This window comes from Chrysemys picta, chromosome 14, assembly GCF_011386835.1.
Source record: "Chrysemys picta bellii isolate R12L10 chromosome 14, ASM1138683v2, whole genome shotgun sequence".
NCBI lineage: Eukaryota > Metazoa > Chordata > Testudines > Emydidae > Chrysemys > Chrysemys picta.
In genome coordinates, this window is record NC_088804.1 from 39,730,881 (window position 1) to 39,757,790 (window position 26,910).

Genomic DNA, 26,910 nt, shown 5'->3' on the forward strand with positions numbered 1-26,910 from the left:
AGGCACAAGTGTTTTGCCCATTTAGGGCTTGCAAACATGGTGTAGCCACGTGGCAGTGACGATGGATATACAGGGTGTACTACACTGCCTATGATCGCTCCCTTCAAGCAACATTAAAATGTTGCGTCATCACCTATACCCGCATTGCAGAACAGTCTTCCATGTGCACCATAACTGCAATCACCACACATACAAATGGGCATTTGACCATTGACCATTTGTCCCTATGACTGGAAGAGAAATCACAGCAATTGCGCCTGTATTTTTATGCACGTTAATTTTTTTGCACAGGCAACTGCAAATGTGCAAAGTCTAGGTGTCACTAATCCTGGCCTTGGTCCCCAAGAGCTTTAACACAGTAGCTGGCAAGAACAAACTGGCTGGGTAAAAACTAATTATGCCTCCTTTCAAACTAGAGCATGCAAACTGTGCAACACATTAACCTGCCATGCCCACCTGACCTCAGGCAATTGGCATGCGCCTGCACCAACTATCCCCACTTGGCCTCAGACATTAGCATCCATCTTTGCTTGGAGATTAAATTGGTGGTTAGAGAGCAACAAGCCCATAAAGCAATCCTGCATAATTGAGTTATTCACCCTCTAGTGTGAAATGCCTGATTAAGTCTTCAACATGCGGCCAGCCCGATATGATTTAGAGCTGTGGAGAATACTGTCTACTTTTCCAGACTCTCCATTCACTCTCCATTTTGATACCTTCACCCACTTTTCACACACACACGCGCACGATGACAAAGAGGAACGCTGAAGTTGATCTCATAACAGCAGTTTTCCTTGAAACCTCAAGTTCTAGTAGAAGGTGACGGATTGACAGCCATGGAAACAGCCTCTATTCTCATCACACACACCCTACAGGAACAGCACGGGCAACAACAGGGCAAGCTTTCCTTACCCCCATCCCCGTACGGGCCTCATGATCTGCAGGGACAAATTCAAAAGACGAGAGGGGAGTTCGGTCTCCATAGCCCTTGGCCTCGCTGCTAGAGATCAGAAAATGCGGGGAAAGCAGGAGGAAGTTGTGGCGATGGGTGTTGCCATGTGGGCACCTGTCCACAAGGTATTTGCACTCTGACCCCCAAACTCATTCCAAACAGTCAGGAGTTTGCCACCGTTAGATCTGAATAAGTGAGCTTCATGTCCAAGGTCTATACCATATTACCGGTCCCCTGAGCCAGCCAGCCAGCAGGCATTAGAAGAAAATCTATTGACTGCTGTAACTATGCTAATTGTCTGCTGCTCTCTGAATGGTTACGTATAATTAACTCTGGGTATGGAGTGCAGGGAACATGGACAATGACAACCCTTGTTCAATCTGTGGCCCTATGTATTGTCAGTATCTGTCCGCAGTTTGTGTTCTGAGATCCTTCAAGCCTGAGATTTTGTTAATTACTGGCCAAGCATTGCAAATTTCCCTGTCAATTCAACAGAATATTTCTTAGCTTCTCTTTCATGGGACTCCAGAACAAACCAGACCTCTATAACCTGACCAATCTTTTGCTATTAACAAGGGTTTCTTCATTCCGTCCCTTGGTCTCATACAGATTTGTCCTGACAGGCTTTTTCAGCGCATTCAACTGCCATTATTGCCAGGAGAGTGGCAGAGAGTAAACTTTCCCTCTCTCGGATCTGTTCTAATCAGGAGATTTGCCACAAACAAGGCAATTTTCTTTTTCTCCCGCCATGGAACTAGCAAAATGAACCTCATTGAAGGAGGCAGATCAAAAGGGAACTTCCTAGCAAAAGGGAAAAAGATTCAATTAAAAATAAAGATACATACACAAACACAAAGCCAAGATGTTGCCTTGCAACCAGAGTAGGTAGATAATATGTCTATTGGGCTTTTATGGATTTATTCTGTGCTGCTCTGCTTAGTCTCTAAGGTTTGGATCTTCAGTTCCTAACTTTGATTTTAAAAACAGTCCCACGTACAGTGGGAAGTTTGCCAGGCACAATCGTTCTTTTAAAGACCGTTTTACCCTGAACAATGAACCAGTCCATGAGGTGGGAGACCCAAGAGTACAGGATTCTATAGTCTGCATATGATTAAAGGAAAAAATGAGGTTTGGGGGCTCATCTAAACCCTCCATGGCAAATGTTTGAAATTCAGCCTACCTACGTCTGTCCTTAATTCACCCGTGTCTGTTCAACAGCTGCAGCTCTCTGTGTTAGGTCTCTGAGAACACAGTGAAGCGAGTTAAGGATAGAATGGAAGCCTTAATTCTCAGTGTTGCCCCCACAGTGGATTTAAGGCAGTCGCTTTGAGGCTCACAGGCAAATGATTTAAAATCAGGATGCAAGAATTTTTTAAAAGTTGTAAGCTAACAGAAGTCTGAATTTAATTACTCCCCTTCACATACACACCCCTCCAAAAAATTGGTGAGAACAAGCTTTTGGTTTGGGTTTAAGCATGCCACAGCAGTGTCTGTAACCAAATATTGCAGCATTGGGCACAAGAACCAGAAATTCAACGTGACTATTTTCATTGACCATGATTAATTCAATGTAAAAAAACATATATATATATATATATATCACCCAGCATCAATAGCAAAAAGGAAGTTAGGATTTTAAGAATGTTCAGTTTTAATAATTAAGAAATTTAGAAAAATTTAAAAATCTGGTTTTTGACTTTAGAATGTCCACTTTATGTTTTCCACATCTAAATATACCAGCGTATTCTTGTGTGGTGCCACAGATTAAAGGCACCAGCTTTAAAACTGACCCAGTGAAGTGATTATATTTTTTCTTTAAACAAATCCTTACAGTCTGATTTTTTAAGCAGGCCTTTTTAAAAGAGCTGTGGGTCTAAATGCAACAGCTGCAGAACTGCAATGGAAATAATCACGATACAGTTTAGTGGCTCACTTCCTCGGAAAACTTAATGGCTCAATCAGATCAGCTCCAAATCCAAGATCAGAAAGTTGCCATGTAGTCAAGGCCACCCCAATCCTCCTGGTTTCTCCCTTCAATTTTGCTCCAAAATACTCATCATCCATATCCGAATTTTAATTGAAACCATAACAAATCAGAGGTAGACCCAGGAATATAACCCAAGAGCGAGCTGCTGCATCTGGTTCTGTATGATCGGACCCCCGGACTCCACTGATGACTAGGCAGTCTTCCAGCCAAACAAATCTAGATTCAGAATCTAGCCCCAGGTGTTCAGACTCCCAGTCACCTGTTCTAATTGCTAGATCACATGGGTGCTTCACTAGGCAATACCTGGCCTAGACATGGCTTAGACATGCTTGGACAGAAGGTACTAAGTAAACATTAGCATAGCACTAGAAGAGAGAACAAAGATAGTATGTAATAGCAGTGGAGGGAAAAACAGGGGTCATGTCTACACTAGAAAGTTCTCTCCCTTTGACTATATTTATATAGTTTAAACTGGTACAACCTATCCCCAGTGTGGATACCGTTATGACCTATTCATGTACAGGAAGCGGAATAATTATACCAGCATAAGGTACCCTTATACTGGCATAAGTGCTGTGACACCCTGGCTCCCCAATATTCACCACTGTCATTAGGATATGTTTTGTACAAAGTATGCTTTGTGAGGTATCATTCTAAAAGTCTTGATCTGCTAGACATTAATATTTCATTGGATTGTACGTGCTATTGTCGTATGTGAAGTTTTAAAATTTGGCTAGGTACATGTTACTGAAACATGTTGTGAGGTTGAAAACACGCACAAGCAGCCTTTCAGGTACAACGGGGGGGATAGCTCAGTGGTTTGAGCATTGGCCTGCTAAACCCCGGGTTATGAGTTCAATCCTTGAGGGGGCCACTTAGGGATCTGGGGCAAAATCAGTACTTGGTCCTGCTAGTGAAGGCAGGGGGCTGGACTCGATGACCTTTCGGGGTCCCTTCCAGCTCTATGAGATAGGTATAACAGTAAAAAGGCCAAACAATGTTAATGGCTTATTGAGGAAATGCAAACAAGCACAAGGATTACCCCAGGAACTGTGTACAATAGAAACCTCTCAGAGAGAGCCCTACACAATGGGAAATGTTTGACACAGGTCACAGCAAAAGAGCTTTCCAGCAAGTGGGAAGAAGATATAAAAGGGGGACAATGACATCATGATGGTACCTCACTCTCCCCACAACAACACACCTGGAAACTCCTGAGGGGCAAGGACTGAACTGGGGGCAGTGATGGTCCCAGGTTAGAGGGATTTTTAGCCTGTGTATGAAAACCCGGGCAAGCCGAGGCAGCTTGTGCCTTAAGAATCTGCCCACCGGTTTATCACTCAGGGTGAGAATTTGCTAATTCATATCCTATCTATCCAGTGTGTTAAACTCAATTTGCGGTTTTGTTTATTTACCAAAGCAATCTGCCTTGAGCTGTTTGCTATCACTTAAAATCTATCTTTTGTAGTTAATAAACGGTCTAAAACCAGTGTGTAGAAATCATACTTGGAGCAGAAAGTTGTTGCATATCTTCCTCCTCATTGAGGGAGAGGGCGAATTTCATGAGTTTACGCTGTACAGTTCCCCATGCAGCGCAAGACGGTATAATTTTGGGTTTGCACTCTGGGGGGTAGGGGGGGTTGCCTTAGCGACAGGGAGGTGCCTTAGCTGAGCCTTCCCATGCAGAGATGATCTCAGCATGTGTGTGAAGCTGCCGCTGGGTTTGTCCCTACCTGCATGTAGGCTGGTGAAAGAGCAGGCTTGGAGAGCTTGGCAACTTACCACAGCACCACAGTGTGACAGGCAGCCCAGGCTGGTGGGTCAGGTGGGCTCAGTGGTACCCCAGTTCCAAGTGGCACCGCAGGGGAAACCCATCACAAGTGCATCCACATTAAGGCTTTTACCGGTATAACTATCCAGGTTTTAAACAAACAAAACCAAAGCTCCTCGCCCCTTTCTGTCCCATAATAGTAATACTGGTACAACTTTTAAAAGTAAACCAGGCCCTAGGAGTAGGAACCGACTTCTGCTCTCCTTCAGGATCTGCATTAGCGATGTAAACAGAAAGCTCATAAGAAAATGCTGTTTTGCAAAGGGTAATATGGTCACGTGTTTTCTTTGCCATAAAATTTTATTGCGGTTCTTAAAGTAATGAAAACACTTCGCAACAGAGAGAAAAGACAGAGCCAAGGACTGAGGAGGAATTGCAGACAGACAGGCTATAAAAGTCTCCAAAGTTTCCACATTTGAATAAGAGACTACAATATTGTTACTTTCCACTGTTTACTGATCATGTAAATATAAAATAGTGGTAGGAAAAATAATAATGAAAAAAAGTTAATGAACTCCATTCAGACACAAAATGAAATGTCATGGGAACATACCAACCCTTCTACCTCCCAGACCTCCAAGCCAGCCAAGTTTGCTGCAAAAAATATTTCAAACTTGATGTGTACTTTGCTACAACAATAATTGCCAGCCAAGGATCAAATTCACAGACATCATAGTGCTAAGAGTTCCTTTTGTCCAAAGAGTATAATGATCGGTCTAAAAGAAAACAAGGACACACAGAATAAAAATGTATTTCCCATGGAAATGGGATGTATTGTCACCCACCTACTCAGAGTTTAACAGGCTTTGAGAAAAATTACCCATTTTAAAGAGCCAGCACTTTATACACAAGGCCTAGTAATATTAGCCTGCAAGAGATCCAGCAACCAGATGTTGTGCAACCTTATGTGATGCTAGCATAATTCTGTTACTGGAGAAAGAAGGAAAATAGTCCCCTTGCTGTATCGCTAATGTAGCAGGCTTACAGCTCTGTGTTGAGATTAAGGAGAAGTGCTAGCTTTGGGAAGATGGAAACTAAAATATGACTGGAGGATGAGAAAGGGCACATGAGATGAATACGTGAATCTAGCAGACGATCAGTGAGACAGATTCTTCCATTGTGAGGCTGGTGAAAGTAAGTATATGACAAGGGAGATTTCTCTCTCTCGCATTTTGTTAAAGAAAAAAAATAAACAAGCAAGAAGTGTAGGTCTCTTGAGTTAGGCCAGCTTGTAAACATAGAATGACTGTGAGAGTTATCTACTTCAGGTAGAGAGATTCTAAACAAAGCTCCCTACAGAACAGTCATGTACAGTCCTACCTAAACCCCATGTGAGTAATGAGATTCTCCTGCCCAAACCACACCATGCATTTCAATTGGATAGCTTTATTATTACTTATTTGCCCAGTGGTAACAGCCAAAGGTTCCAATCCTGATTGGGGCCCTATTGTATTGGGAGCTGTATGAACACAAAGGAAGACATGGTGTCTGCCCTAAAGGGCTTATTGTCTTATTGATTCTAATCGCATTACTCTTCACTTTCTGTCCTAAATGTACTTCAGCAAGAGCTGTTAAACGTGCAGTGCGTTCCACACCACAGTGGCCTGTGAAGTGCCTCAGAAATGCAAGATCCCATGGAACGGATCCTGACATGTCTGGGATTTTGTAGGACAACCCACCAAAAACTGGAAATCCACATTTAACAACTTCCATGCAAACAACATCCCAAAATGTATTTACAGAGATAAATAGTACCCAATATACTCTTATATTAGCAAACCTCCATTTTCATGAGGGAACAAACAAACAGTGTTTATAATCCAGTCAACCTCTGACCCCTATACTCTGCCCTGTTGTGCAGCTCACAGGCACCTAGGTAGGTCTATTAAAGGGCTGGAAAGAAGGAGCACTCAGCTCCAATCAGGAAGGCTTTGCTGGATGGACTGAGATATAAAACACCCCTCATCTGTTGGCAGAAATGTTGCTTGTTGACACAAGTATGCACTAATGTGGAGAGAAAAATGAAGGGGCTCAGAGACAAGGAAGAAGGGAGGTTATCAAGTAAGATTGCAAAAGAGAGACAGAGTAGAGAGGTGATAAGGGAGGAAGATATAGGATAGTTGCTACATGAACAGGGCTAAATTCTACTCTTGGTTACACTCGTGTGTCAGTAGAGTTAACGTGGATTTTACACCTATGTAACCGGGAGCCAAATCTGACTCATACTCTGCAAAAGACCTGAGAGTAAGATTTGTGTGGCGTAAAAGTGTTCCAAAGATGTGCAGTGGTATTATTATTACTATAATAAACAGAAAATAAAAAACAAAGCTTTCACTTGGCCCGGGGTAGTTACTGGGAAATTGGAGGAGAGGATTTGTTTGTGGTTTTTCCTTCTTCTTCTAAAGGTGATAAAGTTCAGCAAAGCAGGAAGGGGGAGGAAAGTATATTTTGCAACAAAGCCTTGAACAATGTTCCTCTAGAGCTGTAGGCACTGAGTTGGAAGGGGAATAAAATCCTCTGAAGCAAGAAATTCTGCAAAGACAGCAGTGTCTCCCAAAGGAAAGGTCAGGCAGGAATTTAAAAGTGGGGGGGGGGGGTGTCAGGGAAGTGAATTTGCCAGGACAAGCTATAAATATATGTTATTTATCCACATTGAACAAAAAAAGTGCTTGCATAGCTCCCTGAAAGAAATTTCTTTTCATAAAACCCAAATATCAAAATTCTCATCCACTTTTATCTAGTCCTATGGAAACGTTTTTTATAAGGGCAAGTTTGCTCGCTAATCAAATCTGAGATAAAGCATTTCCCTATCTTTGAGAAAGCTGTAAGTTCACATGGTAACTATACAAGGAAACAACAAAAAATAAGCAGAATGCTTCCTTTGTCTTCCCAAAGAGAAATCTTTTATTTTTTTTAAAGCTGATTTTTAAAAAAATTTTCAATGGATAGAGAGTTTAGTGTTAGTGTCAGCTGATAGCGCTGGAGACTAAAGTCCTCTGATAATTCAGTAAATTAGCACCAGTGCTGTTTATCCCTCGACTGCCCAGCCAACATACCTCAACCCAGTCCTGGAAAAGCCATCTCGGGGGCCACACAATATTCCCTGCCCCATTTAATCCTTGGCTTCTCTGCAAAGACTGCCAATAAAAGGGCTGATTACTAATAGTATTACAGTAGTGCCCACTATGTGCTAGGCACTTTCCAGACACACAGGAAGATGCAGTCCTGGCCAGGATGAGCTTACAATCTGAGTGCACCAGCAACCTACGAAAGGGGGCAGGTGGGCAAGAGAGTTAAAACATACAGCCCGAGCATTTTTTAAAATCAGTATCAACTACCTCCAAGTGCGCCTACCTAACTATTATTAGTTGGTCAATTTCTTATAGTCATCACACTAGAAGTGGGTCTTGGGGAAGGATATGAAGGATGACACGGGAGTGGCCTTATAGACTAGTCCAGGGAGGATGTTCCATACACGAGGGGTCATGTAGACAAAAGTGCACAGACCGTTCTGGGAGGTTAATGACAATGATGGGGGTGTTTCTGCCGATGCAGACTACTAGGGCCTGGTCCCCACTTAGTCCGGACTTCGGACTAAGGTACGCAAATTCAGCTACGTCGAAGTACCTTAGTCCGAACTTACCGCGGTCCAGACGCGGCCGGAAGTCTCCCCCCGTCGACGCCGCGTACTCCTCTCGGCGAGCTGGAGTACCGGCGCCGACTGTGAGCACTTCCGGGATCGATCCGGGATCGATTTATCGCGTCTTAACCAGACGCGATAAATCGATCCCAGAACATCGATGGCGTGCCGCCGGACCAGCCGGTAAGTGAAGACTAGGCCTAGGAAACGGACAAGAACCCATGAACCAGTTACATAAAGACACAAGAGTCATTGCATAGCAATTCTCAATCACTGCGGATCTTGGCTGGTTTCAACCTAGAAGTGACAAGCCACATATCCAGCATCGATTAACAGAGTTGTCCCCCTCCCCACCCACCCACCCACACACACGTTATACCCCTGCCAAAAAAATCCATCTGATTTTAGACTCTCCAGGAAGCAGGCGAACTGTACACAGGACCAGGAACGAAAAGCTGGGCACCTGGCTGAACAATAACTCTCTGTACTGCCATTGGGATTGGATGCCTGGCTCCTTGCTCCCTGTAGCATGGTTGGAGTGTACTGCAGAAGCTACCTGCAGCTACACTTCTCTTCCAGTAGGCGGCGCTCCCTCAATGTTGTGAACAACGCGGTTGAGCTACATGCCCTGGAAAAGCTCTGGTCCCATCTTCTCACCCTCTGGTTTGCTTTCAGCCATCAATAGAGGGCACAATCTGATCAGTTACAATTGTCCGTCTATGTTCGTGAAGACCTGCAGGAGCCAGCATTGTAAGGGATATTCCATTTCTGTCCCGCCTACCTCAGGAGTGCTGAATACAGACTGGTGGGCGATTGTCAATAGACAGCTGGGGCAGCTTACGTCTCAGCACAAAGCCGGCAGTTCACAGTTACCACTGCAATGTGCAGTTTGTGACCGACAGCCAACAAAGATACGGGCTTTGATTAGTTCTTAATGAATGAACATGATCCTGTTAGAAACACTGTGTCCTAGCTGCTAGAGGAGTGGTGTGCTCAGGTCACCATTGGGACAGATATTGCAACCCATGCACTATCTCTGGGGATCATATTGTATTACATTTAGGAATGGTTTATGTATCTCTGTGGGCCAGGGATTGTATAGGCGGGGGGGGGGAGAGTACCAAAGCCTCTGCCAAGAACTAAACAGAGTGGAAGGCAATTAAGGCAAATCACTCAGGTTGTAAACATCCCCAGAGAGGTACCGCTCCCTGAAGGCTTGCCTACGCAGGTTCAAACTGGATTTTCCAGAGACCAACAGACAACCTAAGGGCTTTTGGCATAAAAAGGCTGACTTTAAACTGACTCAGGGCCTTCTTTCTGACTCAGCAAACGGACAGGACCATCTGTCCAACGGGGGTGGGGGCACCAACTCTGGCGGAAGGGTTTCAAAGACTTTAGCCTACTAGGACTCCATAAGATTGATGGGTGACACCTGTTGAGCTTTTAGCATGCGTGCAGGAACATCGATTGTTTTTTGTATGTCTTCTCTGTAATGCTTTTACCTTACAAATAAATGTATTTTACTTTGTGGAGGCTGGTTGGTAAGTGATGTACACTGCTGTAAGCCCTGGAGAAAGGGTACCCACAGGTGCTGGACCCTGATGGGGAGATCACAGTGAGATGTAATGGGACTGCAAGCCTAAACTCCCGGTCTGGAGGGAGAGAGAGATGTCTCTGCCCAAGCGAGGTGACGACTGGGAGCCTGAAACCTTAAGTGGATGTCTTTGCACAAGGCAAGAAGGGGTTCAAAGGTGCGGTTAACCTGAAACTGAGAGAGTTAGCCCGTTTAAGGGAATTTCTGTTCTCTCGTGAGCTAAACCTGTATCTGGGCGATAGCAGACTCCACACAAGCTCTCGGGTGGTTTTAAATATTTGAATATATATTTTTAAAAGTCTTGGTGACAGAAAGTTGACAATTGGTGCAACAATGACCTACAGCAGGTCCCTGCCCAGACAGGAGTGCCCATTTTGCACACGAGTTGTAAATTAACCGGGATTTTCTATTCAGCTTATTCTAATAAAGTCTCTTCTTATCACTTGCATTGAGCAGTGGGTCAATCATCCACATGATCACTAGGGTCCCTCTCACACTCTGTCTAATATGTCAGGGCTTATAGAAATATTAGGCACCTTTAGATGTACCAATCTTTTATCATGGGGACTGTCTCCTGGGCTCTCTGATTTCATTCAGAATTACAATCTTCCCTTTTCATTAAAAGACAACTTTGTGCATTTAGTGATCAGGTTACCCAATAACATCGGGCTGAAGAGATCAAGATAAGAAGATGGACACCCTGTTATTTAATAAATGTTATTTGGGCCCTTAGATTTTGATCAAATTAAACAGGGAACCAAACTAACCAATGGCTGAATTAAGTGGAAGATACGTTGCACGGTGGAATGCTTTGTGTACCATTAACATAAATTCCAGCAATCTCATTATAGATGTAAAATATGGCAGCTTATCCATAGACAAACCCATACACACCCCATCACATGCTCACCAGCCTTTATAAAGGGACTGCTGGAAACGTCACTCAAGCACACAGGAAGAGAACAGACTCTTGCAATGCATTTATGATAGCTTCTGAACACAACTTTGTATAATTTTTTCTGGGGACAGATTCTCTAGAGTAATTAATATTTCTGGACCCATCTGAAGGTCACTGTGGTCTATTATGATTTTTAAAAACACAAATAGATATATTCTGGAGGTGAGAGGATATAAGCACATTCTGAAAGCTGTGTAGCCAATTGCTACAATACCCCGAGAAGCAGAGGGGAAGGGGAATTAGACTGGATTATGATATTGCTATTAATATTAATTTATTTTTATTACTGTACTGCCTAGATACATCCTGAAATTTGCAAGACAGCCTTGCAGCCTATAAGCCTGACCCTCAGGACAATGAAAACAATCCTGAATTTATTTTTAGCATCACAAAAAGGCTAAATTGAGTCATCAAGATGTGTTGTGTTGAGACACTATGGTGACTGTGATTTCATGATGTAACGACAGGACAAAAATTTCCTTCCACAACTGGCAGAGAATCAATCCCTCATCTTTCCCCAGGTGAGAGCATAAGCAGTTCCACTATCAGTTATTTGGCAAGAAACGTAATTCAGTCCTATTGAGAATGATGGAAAGGAGGAAATAACCTATCCTTATCATTTATAAACCCAGATGTGAAGGTATCGCTGCTTAGTATGTGCACTAGCTTGTTTGTTTTTAAAGATAGTGGAAGGAATTCAGTTAAAGTTGCAACATAGTATGGAACTGGTCTCATAAAAGAGCTTTATGTGCTTTACTGTTTACATCTAGTGACATTAAGAAAAAAAAAAACCCACCAGGGTCGCACAAGAAATAAATGGCAGGGCTAGGAGAACCCAGGAGTCCGAACTCCCAGTCTCCCACTCTAGCCACCAGCCTTGCACTCTCTCCCTCAGCAAAAACAGGAGACATACTCACCCTTCCCAAGCTGCACAAAACCAAGGATGATGATCAAAGCGAGAGCCAGCAGTTTCGCCGCTGCAAACGCATCCTGGACGCGGGTGGCAGCTTTCACGCTGTAACAATTCACCGCTGTGAGAAACACTAAAGACAGAGATAAGGAGAGACAAATCAGTTTCCATTGCAACTAGTCTTTAGAACACAAAACATACCCTGGGACTTCTCACCGGCCTTTGCTTTCTGTTAAAATTTAGTAAACACAAATTGCTTAAAGAAAAAGAAAAAGAAAGAAAGAAAGAAAAAGAACAGAGCTCACAATTGCATCCATCTTAGGACTCTCTTACTTTCTAAAGACTTGGTAGAAAATCTCTATATTATATTAAGTAGTAACCCTATGTTATTTAATGTAGTAAAATCCCTCCATATTATCCACAAAGTCAGAGATCTCTAGCCCCTGAGAATACTTATCAGACACTGGGTCTACATACTCCCTGGAGTATATTATTCCGTATAGTCAAAGGTTTGCCATATTTTAGCTAACACGGGTTAGGGACTAAAAATAAATATTTAAGATAGAATTGTCTTGGGACAAATCCCTCCCCCCCCTATTTCTTGTCTTCAAGAAGGCGGTCTCTACAGATTACAACTCTCTGGAGCAGGGACATGCCCCCTTATATGGGTATAGTGACACATCATAAAAATTGTACTAACAGTAAAGTACATGGCTTCAATACCTCCTAAACCAACCCCATTACTCCTATGGTCAAGCCAGCTTACATATAATCACCATGGAAATACAGACTCCAGAAGCTATTTCTAGCGCGGATATATTACCTGCATTGCAACGGCACCCAATTGAAATTGAGGACACACTGTGCTAGACACTGTGCAAACCCACCGGAAGAGAAAGTCCTGGCCCTGAGGTGTTTAAAGTCTCAGTAAACAGGACAAATACAGAGTGGGAGGGAAAGGAAAAGCAACTTGTGCAAAGTGACAGTGCAGGTCAGAGGCAGAACTGGGACTAGAAATCAGGTCTCCTGACTTCCAGACCAGCACGCTGTCCACTAGATCACACTGCCTCCATATAAGCACAAGGCATTTTGCCACCTTTAATGTGAAAGCTGCTCACTAACAAAACCTTTTATTTCCTTTTAAGATAGTAAGTGATCAGAAGAGTACACAGTTTTCACCCCGTGGTCACTCTCCTTGTCCAGCTCCCCTCCCCTGCTGGGGAGATGGGCAAGTAGTGCCAGGTGAAACCAGGGTTAATGGTATGCCGTATAGTGGTGAGCAGCCCACAGCCTGTTCTATAGAACTCTCCTCTGTTCGAACCCAAATCTAAGCACATCACCTCTCTCCAATATACAGCTACCCTATGCTTGCCCCAGAGCTTGGATCCAATACAGCACCCAGCTCCCCGCTGCTGGCTGCAGGCCTGGATCCAGGCAGTCACTGAGTTGTCTCTGGGGCATCTGATCTTGTTGATGTTTTTCTTGAGCTGTGATTTTGCACACGGGTTAGTTCTGATCTTCTCGCACGTGGGCTACAATGTATATTTTTAGTCTTCAGAAGCCAGATGAGTTTTCTAAAAGACAACAGAGGAGAAAGGCAGCCAAGTGGGGCGGTATATGTTCCAGGATGGGTCATACTAGACCCCAGGCTACTGTACATTCCAATGCATGGCTGTCACCGGTTTACTTTTTGCAACAGGCATCTGCCTATAAATCACAAAACAACCCCCAGCCCCTATCAAACTACTGTCAGCACAACCCGGACTCAACAGGATCCTCGGCCAAACGCAGCAACGCTTCCCCAAGATATGTAGTATACAGGTCATTTATTCACGTCCCAGTTACACCTTTCGTGCTGTGGGCAGGACTGGTGTGATTTTGAAGGCAGGGAGCAGAAGAGAGTGAGAATGAGCTACAGATTCACAGACACCAGCTTCCCCGGCAGTCTGATCAGAAAGAAAAAGAGAGACAACAAACAGGAGTGGCTGTCGGCACCATGTGACAGTCCTGGCCCGGATTGAACTCATTGGTTTCCCCTGTGGAAAGGAGGAGAGGGGCAGCGTGGTATCAAGCATGCTTAGCTGACTGGGCTGGAAGGAGTTAACGTGTCTGTGCACAGATAGGGTGGACAGCGCAGAGCCCTGCAGACACACCACCAAGGAGAATTATTATATTCTGCTATCCACAGGCAGGGATGAGAGGGTCACATTTGTATCTCTTTCCACTTTGTTCCGATGGAATCAAGGCAACACAGCCGACCACACACAAAGCCTTCCCCAAGCGTCTGGGAGGGCTAAGGGCGTCCTGCCCCTCCAACTCAACATCTTCCCGATCAGCTCTTCTCCTTCCACCCACCCACCGATGGGGTGCAGCAACAGGTTCCGTTTCAGAGGCGGGGAGAGTTGATTTGCAGATGGGAAACCCCCCAGCCAGTTTTCCGCAGAGCTTTTAAAGAAAGATGTGATTATTCTCTTAAGTAAGTATTCCGCCCACTTCCCCCCAAGCTAGTCAGTGACCCCTCTCAGCTCCCTGCACTCAGCCCGGCCAGAGAAGTCCACAGGAGCTGGAGTCCAAGAGCACTGAGAGGCAAGGTCCTACCCAGCACTACCAGCAGCTGAACTGCTTTGTCACTGTATCACAGTAGTGCCTAGGCACCCCAAGGAGGGAGCTGGGCCCCAATGTGTGAATATCAACATTGCAGATATTAAGAAAAGATGAACCCTTCTCCAAACAGCTGCTTTGTGCAGTGCTGCGAAGAGCCTTACTGAACCTTCTATCCATAATAGGTCAGAGTTTACAGTCCAGGTAGAGCAGACGTAGCCTGGGTGTGATGCTGGCATGCGTTGGAGGGGATTTTCCATTTTCAAATATTGGTGGAGGGTTTGTTTCCTTTTCTTTTTTGGTGGGGGGGGGGGGAGAAATAGGGGCTGAGATCCTGAATAGTATAGTCACCCATGGACTTCCAGCCTGAACACTGAAGTGATTCAAAAGCTGGTTTTTCTCCTCTGGCCATTTGAAACAGCCACCCCAGGGAGAGCTGTGCAGAAAGTTTAGGAAACGTGTGGAAACTGCTGAGATTGCACAAATTGCTGGACACATTTGTGCAGGCAGTGACAGACTGTGAAATGGGGCATGCCATCCAGAATCTGAATGCTGAACACCTGACCCTCAGGATTGATGCACCCCAAACCGGCGGAATCACGAGTGAAACCGCCAAACTGTAGTTAATATTCCATATGCCAGCTAGTAGTAATTTCCCTCCACCTATGGACTTACAGCCAAAGGCCTCCAACATTTAAGTAACCCTCACAGCCGCCCTATAAGGCAATAAAAGAGAGGAAAAGCTGATAGCAAACTGGCGCTGTAGCAAACTGAAAAAAACCCTTCTCTCCACCCCACCCCCAGCAATTAATCTAAGTGGGGTGGAGGAGGAAGGGGAAAACACACACACACACACACACACACACACACTTAATATTTTTGCTTTTAAATGTTCTAATTTGTTAGTTCCTGACTTGCATTTGATGGGGTCTAAACATCGGATAAAGCTGTTGCCTTACTCTTCCTGCGAATATCACGTTCAGACGATATACCCAGTGGAAGGCAAGTTCAGGGAGTTACATGACTACCGTGCTTCCAGAGCTGAGAATATCGCCTGTGGTGCTGGGTGAACGTAGGTGTGCTTGCCTAGGCCCGTCCAGTGCCGGACTAAGGTTTCCTGTACATCTGAGGGTGCAGGGACACACTATGCATGTGTGGATTTGATATAAATGGTTAGTGTTGTTCTTAGTGTTTGAATGAATCATCACAGTGAGTGGATTTCCTGGTGACGCAGCACACCCGAGCAAGACGGAACCACGATTGCATCATTCATTCAAACAGCATGAAAAGCTCACTGTAGCACACAGCATGGCAAGGACACCGGTTGTTCTAATGCCCAAACTCTGCCCGCCCAAAGACTGCAACAGAGGCGTGGCAGGAGCTTGAAGGCTGAACCAAATTTGTATAAAACAGAGCAGTTCACACCCACCACTGTGCAACTTTCTACCAAGGGGCGTGGTGGATTCACCATCACTGGCCATTTTAAATCAAGACTGGATGTGTTTCTAAAAGCTCTGCTCTAGGAATTATTCTGGGGCAGCTCTCTGGCCTGTGTTATGCAGGAGGTCAGACTAGATTATCACAATGGTCCCTCCTGGCCTGAGAACCTACAAAAGACAACAGGTCCTAAAATGAAATGCTCGTTGTTGCAACTCTCTTGACAATTAGAGAGGATTCTTTTAAAACTCCTGTTTCTGGAGTCACGTGAAATTGTGAGGATTTCAGCTTTCATTTAAACAAAGAATTCTGGCCCTCATGGTTGTAGAGAAAAGCATGAAAGTGTGACCCAATGTAGTCTAGAGGCTCAAAACTGAAAGAACCCAAAATGTTTGTAAATGTATAGATCATAATTTTTAAGCCAATCTGGCAGTTTTGGGGGGATGCAACTCATGAGTTTGAATGTTGGGGGTTTATGACACAAACACTCCATCCTGACCCAGAGCTGCTCTGTGCAGGACCTAAGGTCTCCCCACGTGGTTCCTTTCAGTGTGGAGGTAGTTCTGCACTGCATGCTACACGGGCTGTGCTTTGGCTGACCTGCTTTAATGTATAGGAGAAAACATAGGATTGGGAACTGATGGCGCTGTAGCAAACTGAAAAAAACCCTTCTCTCCACCCCACCCTCAGCAATTAAAATCCATAGAACATGGCTCCTTTGCTACATATAGTTCAAGGGAGATAGGACATATCTCCGTGCCCCATTCCAACCCGACCAAGTGGTCTGACTTTGAGGTTATTCAGTAGGAAAAGCAGCAGGCGGCACTATCAAAGCTCAGCAGGAGAACGCCTCAGAGATAGAGCTCCTATCAGTGTGTAACAAGTGAACACCCAGCATCTACAGCAAAGTATTTTCTTAGAAGGGGCACTGTTAAGTTAGCTGTTCTATAAAGTAGCTCCCTGCCTGGGTAGGTAAGGCAATCTTAGGGTATGTCTACACTAAGGGAAAAGGTGTGTTTAAACATGATCATTAACACACAATAGCTTCCACTTTTAAAACCCAGGGTTGTGAGTTCAATCCTTGAGGGGGCCACTTAGGGATCTGGGGCAAAAATTGGTCCTGCTAGTGAAGGCAGGGGGCTGGACTCGATGACCTTTCGGGGTCCCTTCCAGCTCTATGAGATAGGTATAGCTCCTTATTATTATATTATTATTATTAAACACAACTCGGTAGTGAATTCTGGGGAGAACCTAGCATTCACCTCGGCTAACAAATGTGTTAAAATACAACAACTAACCCTGTTTATATGTGGATTTGAAAACATGAGCTAACACTGTTAAGAACACCCTTTCTCCCCTAGTGTAGACAGGCCCTTGGAGTGTTAACACCCATTTACTCTTCATTTAGCCATTTCATTTCCTGTGCGACATTCCCTTCGGCCTGCACGCTAAACGCTGGTCTCCTTCTGCACCTCTGGTTCCACCCTAACCAGCAAGGTTGTGCTAGAGGCACTGGAAGGGGCTGCCTAAAAACCCTTCACCTGGTTTTAAATGTAAAATGTTGTGGAAGTATTTGTATTCATCCCATTTTTTAAATTCACCTTAAGCACCACCCTGTGATATTGGACATTAATAGAGAAATGACTTGCATCAGTTCACAGGGCTGAGAAATCCTACATTCGACACCAGCCTCACACATTTTATGGGCTGGGGCAAGTCATGACTTCTTTATGCCTCCATTTCCCCATCTGTGAAAGAGGAATAACACTTGCCTACCACACAGGGATGCTGCAAAGTTAATGTATGTAAAGTGCTTTCAATGTTAGAAGTGCTATTCAAAGCACTAAGTAATATTGTCTCATCTACTAGAGAGATGGATACATCATAGACCTCAGGCCGACATGTCCACGTTGCTAGTTTTAACCTCGTAGCACAAGCCCTGCAAGTCAGTTGACCTGGGGGCTCTGAGACTCACTACTGTGGTGTTTTTTCTGCAGTATAGCCATGCTACTAGAGAGGAGAGGACCTGGGGAAGTTTCACTGAGGCTTGAGGACAAATTTCAGTGATGTTCCATTTCTTAAGAGATCTCAAGTGGAAAGGGACAGGATTCTTTAATGCCTAAAGGTTTATTCCTTGGAGCTGAGACACTACGCATTAGAAGCAGGGTTTGAGTGGAAGACATTTACCTAGGGAAACTTCCATACCCTTTAGCCCCTTCAGCAAGTCTTAAGCTAATCACTCTCTCTGAAGCTAGGGGAATGGTGGTTGCCCCTCCATTAAACAGAGTCCTAGCTGGCCACTGCTTTAATCTGAACGGGTGCAAAGCAGATGTCATCATTCTGAGAAGGGGAATTTCAGGCCACGTTGAACATACAGAGTGAGCTGATCAGTCATATCTCTCTGCAAGAGCTTTACACAACTGGGGTAACAAGAAGCTGCACTGATGTCAAAAGAGGAGACAAAGCAAATTTGAAAACATTTTATTATAAAATCCCCAGAGGAGGGTCTGCTCCCAAGGATCCATGTGCCTCTTCAGCCCTTAACATGAGGTTCCTGCATAGTCCCCTCAAGAGATTTTAAGGGCAGCAGATTCCACAAAGAAGTGGAGAGCAAGAGCCCAAGGAGAGACAGGGCGGTCTTGTGATTAAGGCATTAGATTCAGAGTCGGGGGCTATGGGTTACATTCCCAGTTCTGCTCAGCTCCTGGCATGAACTTGGGCAAGTCACTTAATCTGTGCCTCAGTTATCGAGCTGTACAATGGGGATAATACCTTCTTACCTCACATGAGGGACTGAGGACAAATTCATTCATGTCTGCAATACCACAGTATGGGGCCCACAAGCACTTAGAGCTCACCCCACTGAGAACTATTTTTTATTAACAAATTCCTTTAAACAGATTCCAAAGGTTTGGTTTGTTTTTTAAAAAACAGGATCACCAGCTGACAGCACCATGAATAAATCCCTTCAAAAAGGGCATAAAGAGTATTACCATGCTCAGCCAGCACAGGAGAGCCCATGTGTACACATGCTCTGGATGTTTGTAGAGCAGAGAATCCGGCCGTTTAACCTGAAGAGGGATGGGTCTGCCCAAAGCAAACATGACATAAAACTTACACTGTAATTGCATCAGAAACACCATGACTCAAACGCATGGCAGCTACAGTGCCACACATCAGCTTGGAAGTGCACGAGAGTGGAGGAGTCACACCCAAGAAAATTCAGAGTTAATTCCAGGGAAGTAAGGATCTGGGCCAGAGACCAGAAATCCAGAGCAGTAAGGACCACCCCAAGGGAACAGCGGTAGAGGGGAAAAAAAAAAAAACCCACTAACAAGCAAGCAGCAAACCAAGAGCCCTCTTTGGCTGTTATACTAGCCCTGTTCATAGGAAAGGGGGGGGGGGGGGAGGGGAAATCAGATCTGATTACGTGCAATGCACAGAACAGATGCTGTAAGGGAATGGGGTTTGCTAAATATGTGCACATGAAGTATAGAGCACGAATACCCACCTTTCATGTCAGGAAATCAATGCTATTTACACGTGAATGAAATCTCCAAACCCTGGGCCAGTATGTAAATATTGTAACTGTATGTAAAATAGATGTGACATAGTTACACAGTGAGTCAATGAGAGAGCTGAGAGCGGGAGAAGAAAGCCCTGATTCTCACCGGCCTGCTCTGACTAGTACAGTTTACGGAAACTAGACACTGGGTGCATCAGTCACTGCTGAACTCAGGAGATAACAACTGTCTATGTGACAGAGATGCATTTGTTTTACTATATGCGTATCCCAGTATGGAGCTATAGGAAGGAAGCCTCCCCCCCCCCCAATCAACTACTTCTTTCCTCCTCACACTTCATTAGCTGTACGAGTCTAAGGCTAGGTCTACACTACCCGCCTGAATCAGCGGGTAGAAATCGATCTCTCGGGGATTGAATTATCGCGTCTCGTCAGGACGCGACAATTGATCCCCGAATCGACGCTCTTACTCCACCAGCGGAGGTGGGAGTAAGCACCGCCGACGGGGAAGCCGCAGAGGTCGATTTGCCACCGCCTTCACAGCGGGGTAAGTCGACTCCAGCTACGCTATTCGCGTAGCTGAATTTGCATATCTTAATCGACACCTCCCCCCCCCCCCGTAGTGAAGACCTGCCCTCAGTTTTTGGACTGCGGTGATTACCGAGATGCCCTGCATTTACACTGCTCAAAAGACGTAAACTGAATGAATCCTGCCCTTCCACGAGAGGTAGCCAAATATCCCCATTTTAGAGTTACTGAAAGTAACATCCTGTCCCGTTCCCCTCACCCGTCCAGGACCACGGGAGCAAGATGTACACATCTGTCAGGTCAGGCAGGGGTACCATACTGTCTCCTTGGGGAGGAAAGGACCAAATTTGGGTTTATGTGGGGGTGAATCTCGGGCAAATCACAGCCTCTCTACCTTAGCTCCCTCATCTGGAGCACCATACAGAAGTGTTGCAAGGCTGCACGTTTGAAATGTGCTTTAAGTGCTGAGTGTTAATTGGAAAGCCACACTTGGTCATTCTCATGAGGTGCCTATATCCATCCTTTGCTACAATTGCTCCTGGAGCAGTTCCAACCTGTTTAGACACAGCCCCATCCTACAGTGTAGGCTGTTCCTCCTGTTACTGAAGTGCTGATTGAGGCCAAAGCCGCTTTACTGGAAGGGATGATGCACCCAACGTTCCAAAATACGTAGGAGAGAAGACGAGCTGAACTCACCGACAACCAGGCGATGAAGAACGAAGCGGACAACAGGACACGGCCTGAGAATGAAATGGGACCTGACACTTAAAAGAGAGAACACAGTCTGGAAAGTGCCATGTTGTAAGCCAGAAGGAAAACAAATGCTACATGGAAAGGGAGGTTACGTTACTCCACTCCATTTGGGACAAACAGGGGAGTACTTTACCCTGTTAAACACAGAGCATGCAGTGGTTTAAACCACAGAGCACTCAGTTGCAGAACCACTCGCTGAAGTTAGAACAACCTACTGTCCTCTGCAGGGTTCATCTCAGGCCTAGGCACATAGCAACCCACCACATGAAGTTTATTCCCTGTGGCGACATGATGCATCACCTCGCTGAGCCCTCTAGTAGACACAAGAGCAGCTACTCTCTGACCTCAGATACTAATAGTGTGGCTACACAGTAATGTAACCCCTGCTAGTCTCCAATGTCTGTTTCTGGTAGCACCTCCAGCACTGCACAACCAAATTGTTTGTAGGGTCTAACACTAAGCTGCTAGGGGTAGGAGCATGACAAGGGGTTGGTGTAGGAGGAGACAAGACTAGCGATGAAAGCAGACAGTGGGGAAAGAATGGGGAGAACAGGAGTTGAAGGACAGGGGTAACCCCAGTATGAGATTACTCAAGTAAAGGCTAGCACACAGCAAGGTGATAGACTTTCTTGGCAGGGGGGTACTCTTGGGAGCCTGGAGGGCCAGGAGCACACCCAACCTCCAGCCCCGTACCCCTCTGTCGGGACGGTAAAGGTACATGTTCCTGACCTTAAGGTGGGGATCTTCAGCTTTCCAACCACATCTGGGTCTAGGCCCTTAAGGAGCTATGGTAGGGAAACCCAGGCCCTCCCTTTCCTGTGTCCCAGCCCAGGGATCTGGGAGTTCTCAGAGGTGGTAGTGTGTGGAGAAGGCACTGCCTGTGGGCCTTATCTGCCCTGTGGACCCCTCAGGCTCAACCATCTGTCTAGCTTCCTGGAGAAGGATACCTCTCTGCTGCAGCCTGTCCTCTACACTTTGCCTGGGCTTCTAAACTTCTTTTAACCCACTCCTCCAGTCAGAGCACGCTGGAGGTACCTGGACCCAGTACTGTCTTCTAACCCCGTCAGGCCCAGTATACCCCATCACAGTGGGTCGTAAGAAGGAACGTGAATAAAGAAAGAGCAGAGATCTGCAAGCTAGCTCAGGATAGGAAAGTAGAAGACATACCCATGCTGTACCAGGTGACTGAAGGGTAACTAATGTAATGCTGATTTTTTAAAAAGGCTCCAGAGATGATCTTGGCAGTTATAGGGGGGGGGGGGGTAAGCCTAACCTCAGTACCAAGCAAACTGGCTGAAACTACAGTAAAGAACAGATTTATCAGACACATAGATGAACACAATGTTTGGAAGAGTCAACATAGCTTTTGTAAAGGGAAATCATGCCTCACCAATCTATTAGAATTCACTGAGGGTGTTAACAAACGTGGACAAGGATGATACAGTCAATGCAGTGTTCTTGGACTTTCAGAAAGCCTTTGATAAAGGTCCCACACCAAAGACTCTTAAGCAAACTACGCAGTGATGGGATAAGAGGGAAGGTCCTCTCATGGATCGGTAACTGATAAAAAGATAGGGGACAAAGGGTAGGAATGGTCAGTTTTCACAATGGAAAGAGGTAAATAGTGCGGTCCCCCAAGGATCTATAGTAGGACCTGTGCTGCCAACATATTCACAAGTCATCTGGAAACAGTGCGGTGGCAAAGTTTACAGATGATAAAAAAAATACTCAAGGGTGTTAAGTCCAGAGCTGACTGTGAAGAATTACATAACTAGACGACTGGATAACAAAATGTCCAGATGAGATGCAAAGTAATGCACATTGGAAAAAATAATCCCAGCTACACATACAAAATGATGGGTTCTAAATTAGCTAACAATATTAGGAACCATTAGAATAGATAATAGAATATATCATAATGCCACTATATAAATCCATGGTATGCTCACATCTTGAATACCGTGTGTAGTTCTGGTCATCTCATCTCAAAAAAAGATGTGTTAGAATTGGAAAAGGTAAGAGAAGGGCAACAAAAATAATTAGGGGTATGGAACAGCTTGTGGACAAGGAGAGATTAAAAAGATTAGGACTGTTCAGCTTAGAACAGAGATAATTAAGAAGCAATATATGATGTGCAGAAAGTGAATAGGGAAACGTTATTTATCCCTTCACATTACACAAAGAACCAGGAGTTACCCAATAAAATTAATAGGCAGCAGGTTTATAACAAACAAAAGGAAGTACTTCTTCACACAATGCACAGTCAACTAAACTTGTTGCCAGATGATGTCATGAAGGCCAAAAGTATATGTGGATTCAAAAAAGAATTAGATAAGTTCATGCAGGATAGGTCCATCAATGGCTATTAGCCGGGATGCTCAGGAATGGAACCTCACGGTCTGGTGGTCCCTGAACTCCTGGGTGTCAGAAGCTGGGATTGAAGAGACAAGGTGAGTGAGATAATATCTTTTATCGGAGTGACTGGACGGGATGATGGGGATGGATCACTCGATAATTTCCCTGTTCTGTTCATTCCCTCTGAAGCACCTGGCATTGGCAACTGTCAGAAGACAGGATTCTGGGCTAGATGGACCATTGGTCTGATCCAACGTGTCCATTCTTATGTAAGAGAGTTGGCAAGGAGTGTCCTCTTACCCTTCTTTAGGCAGAGAAATTCAGTCTCTGGGGCAGGCAAGTCAGCACCTTTGACCAGAACTCACGCAGATAGAGATAGAGACATCCCACTTTCCCAATCAGGAACAAAGACTCTTGCTTAGTCACAGATGAGAAAGGGTGCCTTCAGCAAAGCGAAGTCTTGCAGGGGGAGGTAGTAGATGTGACAGGAGGGTTGAATCCCTGGAGCTAGCTAAAGAGGGCAACAGGAAAAGGGAAAGCAGGCTCCCTGGTAAAATGCTGACTGCTCCAGACAATAGCACTTTACATTCACAGAGGGAACCTAGCCAGATTGGAATCACAGGCATGCAGGGCAAACCTAGGGTGAGGTGAAAGTGCCAAATGGAGATGGTTTCATACACATCATTATGTTTGGAAACATTGGGAAACCTGCTCTCTAAATCAAACCCAGGCCCAGTAAACATGGACACTAGTCAGTCCTCAATTGGATTCGTTTCCTGGAGAGCAGTCTGTTGCTCTGTGAAGAGTTTTAGTTTGAGGTCAAGATAGTGTTGTCATTTAACAGATCTATTCTTTCACCTGGTCAGCTCTGCACGCACTACAGCCAGTGGGGCATTGGTGCATGTTGTAAAAAAATCCCTGTTAAGTGATTCTATCAAAGGTGGGCTTCACACTCTTTAATTTTTCTTACCTCCTCCTTTAATTATGAATAAAGGGAATTTGTTCTCTGTTTTTACACCCTAGATGGCACTGACATGGCTTCCATGGAAACAGAGTCCCAACAGACTTATATTTAAATAGAAATGGATTCCTGGAGATTCAAACAGGGGTAGCCCAGGGAAATTATTGACAAATACTGAGAGACTTGTACACTGGAAAGGGCAACTTTCAGAGACTTCAGTTCAGAGATGATCCACTAGTATCAGAATTGGATCATTGGTTGTTCTTTACCATTCTCCCTCCTTGTTAAACATACTGATGTTTAAAACCAGCCTCTCTCTCATCCAGTTGCTCCTCCTGCTGTGAATTCACAGGACCAGATTTGTGACATCATAATCAATGCAATGGCAAGAGACGTACACCCTAAAACCAGAAAGATTCAAATTTTTAATTTAGACACAAAAAGGAGGTGGAGGGGGAGGAGACAAGACATTTAAATTAAACAGAAATGCAGCTTTTCTTTAAATAAATAAATAAATGAATAAAATAAATAAAAAAGGCAACATTTCCCTGCAATGTCAGAAACCCAAGGGCAATGTTGTTGTATAAAAGAAGGATAAATAATTCCCACACACGTGCTATTTATGAGTTAGGGAGAAAAAGTAGTATGATAGTATAAAAAGTAGTATAATCTATTTGCCAAAGTCCAAAGTGCAGCTCCAAGGGCTGTTTCTACCAGCATGTACAACCCTGGGCATCTATTCTCACCCGGGGTGGTGGGGAAAGTAAGCGGGAGTAGGTACATCTGAATTGCAGGTGAGAAGGAAGGATGCAAATGACTAACAGTCACCAGGCCAACAGAGAAAGAACAGAAGAAAAGCCACCAGCACAAGAAAGTCATCCGCTCATTAAGTCTCCCTCTCGTGGAGCAGAGAGCTTACACATCGGATCACCGGCTTCCGGAGAGTCCAGTCACCTGCTAACGTTGAAGTCTGCTCTATGTAAAGGCTGAGGCGAGCGAGGTCAGAAGACGTGACTTCTCTCCAGTGTGTAGAAGGCCGTGAAGTTCTTCCATCAGCAAGGCAACCTCCCTCCTTGGTGACAATGGAACCAAGACACTCCAATATGTTGACAAATTCAACTTCTTGTCCATCGATTACAAGGTAGGAGGTCCATCAGCCGATTTCACCAGTTGGGTCTTCTTCCAGTTGACTCGTGGACCAAGTTTACTTGCTTCTTCCGTAAACATATGCACAGGGCACTGATGAAATGGTGAGGATGTGACTACAACTGTGTCATCTGCATATTTCAGGTCTGTTATGCAGAAGTCATACAGTACCACTCCCGGTATGCGGCTAGTGGCAGCTTCCATCATTTGGTCAACAACAGCATTGAACAGATCAAGGCAGCCATGCACCCAGGTGGGACACTGCTGTTTTACTCCAACCAGTCGGACATCCTAGTATCTAAGCGGACACAGCTCTCACATGGGTGGTGCATTTCTACAAGAAGGTCAAGGAGCTTTCCAGGCATCCTAGCAGCTTGCAAGCAGAACTAAAAGGAATGATCAGAGTCAAATGCAGTTTGTAAATCAATAAAGGCTATACGCCCCTCATCCTTCCTGTGCCAAAACTCTTTGGCTTTTTCCAATAATTTGTCTAATGGTAAAAATCTGCTCTGTGATTGATTGATTGGGCAGAAACCCGGTTTGCTGTAGACAGTGTAGAATCCTTATGGCGGGCTTAACATGCTCAAGAAGAGCCAGCATGAACATTTTGCTTGGAATGGAAAGCCAAGTGATGCTGTGGTGACTGGAACACACCAGAGCATCACCCTTCCCTTTCCAGAGCGGGAGAATAATCCCACAGCACCAGTCACCAGTAGTTTCTCATGAATCCCTACTTTGTTGATAATATGGGTCAGCCTTCTGAGACAGAATCCTCACCATGCTTCAACTCAGCAGCTATACCACAAATACCAGCCGCATGGGCATTCTTGATCTTACAGGCTGCACATCAAACTTCCTCAACCATAACATCCTCTACATTACATTGAGGGGCTGGACTCTTCGCATCCTCCTGGAGCTGCAGCTCTGACGGGGCAGTTGAGAAGCGCCTGAAAGTTTTCTTTCCATCTGTTCAGACACCGGAAAGAGGTCACACCTTCATATTTAAATACACACTACCCAACAGCACTGACAAGAGATGGATCCTAAAACGGAGGACAGAATAACTCTGAGAGCTGCCTTCCAAACTGCATGATGCAAGTGCTCACTCACGATTCAAGAATGTATGACACACATGCCCTGTGTAACTGGAAATATCTGCTGATAATTTCTCAGCACACTCACGGATTTTGTAATTCTGTGAAAATAAGAAGCAAATATTTCCAGCATCATCTTCTGAGCTGGTCAAACCAGCACAGCAAGCGCTCATGCTGCAACAGTCAGCATTCGTACTGCCTAAGAGAAAAAAAGTGTGATCAAGAGTTCTACAGTATACACAACAAAATGTCTATCGCCGTAACATCAAGGAACAGAACAAAGGCAATATAGTATTGTAGAAGTACAATATTAGAGCTGATTGATCCTTGTAAATGAATCGCTACAGTTGCCAACTAGTTTGGCTCATTGGTTAGAGAATCACGTTTGTTTGTTTTCCAATGGGTGGTGGTAGGTGATTAAGAGGTGGCCATTGTTAAAGCGGAATCTGACCCATAAAGGGGGGGGGAGGAAGGGATGAAATTCCTCCACACTCTCAACTTGAAAAAGGCAAATCTGATTTCAGTTAAAAGGTGAATAATTTTTTGAAAGTTTAAAGTGGACGATAATACAACTTAGTATTGTTAATAGGGTTTTATATGTACAAAGTGCTGTGTTGGGATTAGCTTCCTGATCCTCAAC

The 26,910-nt window shown here is 44.7% G+C and overlaps 1 protein-coding gene across 1 annotated transcript in view; it reads right to left on the reverse strand.

The window, feature by feature from the left end:
* Nucleotides 1–26,910, reverse strand: part of SLC7A5 (solute carrier family 7 member 5) — a 56,035-nt gene that overhangs the window by 20,037 nt on the left and 9,088 nt on the right. The window contains exon 2 of the mRNA XM_005292240.5: nucleotides 11,880–12,005. Coding sequence (XP_005292297.3) covers nucleotides 11,880–12,005 — 126 coding nt within the window. The remainder of the gene's footprint in view (nucleotides 1–11,879; nucleotides 12,006–26,910) is intronic.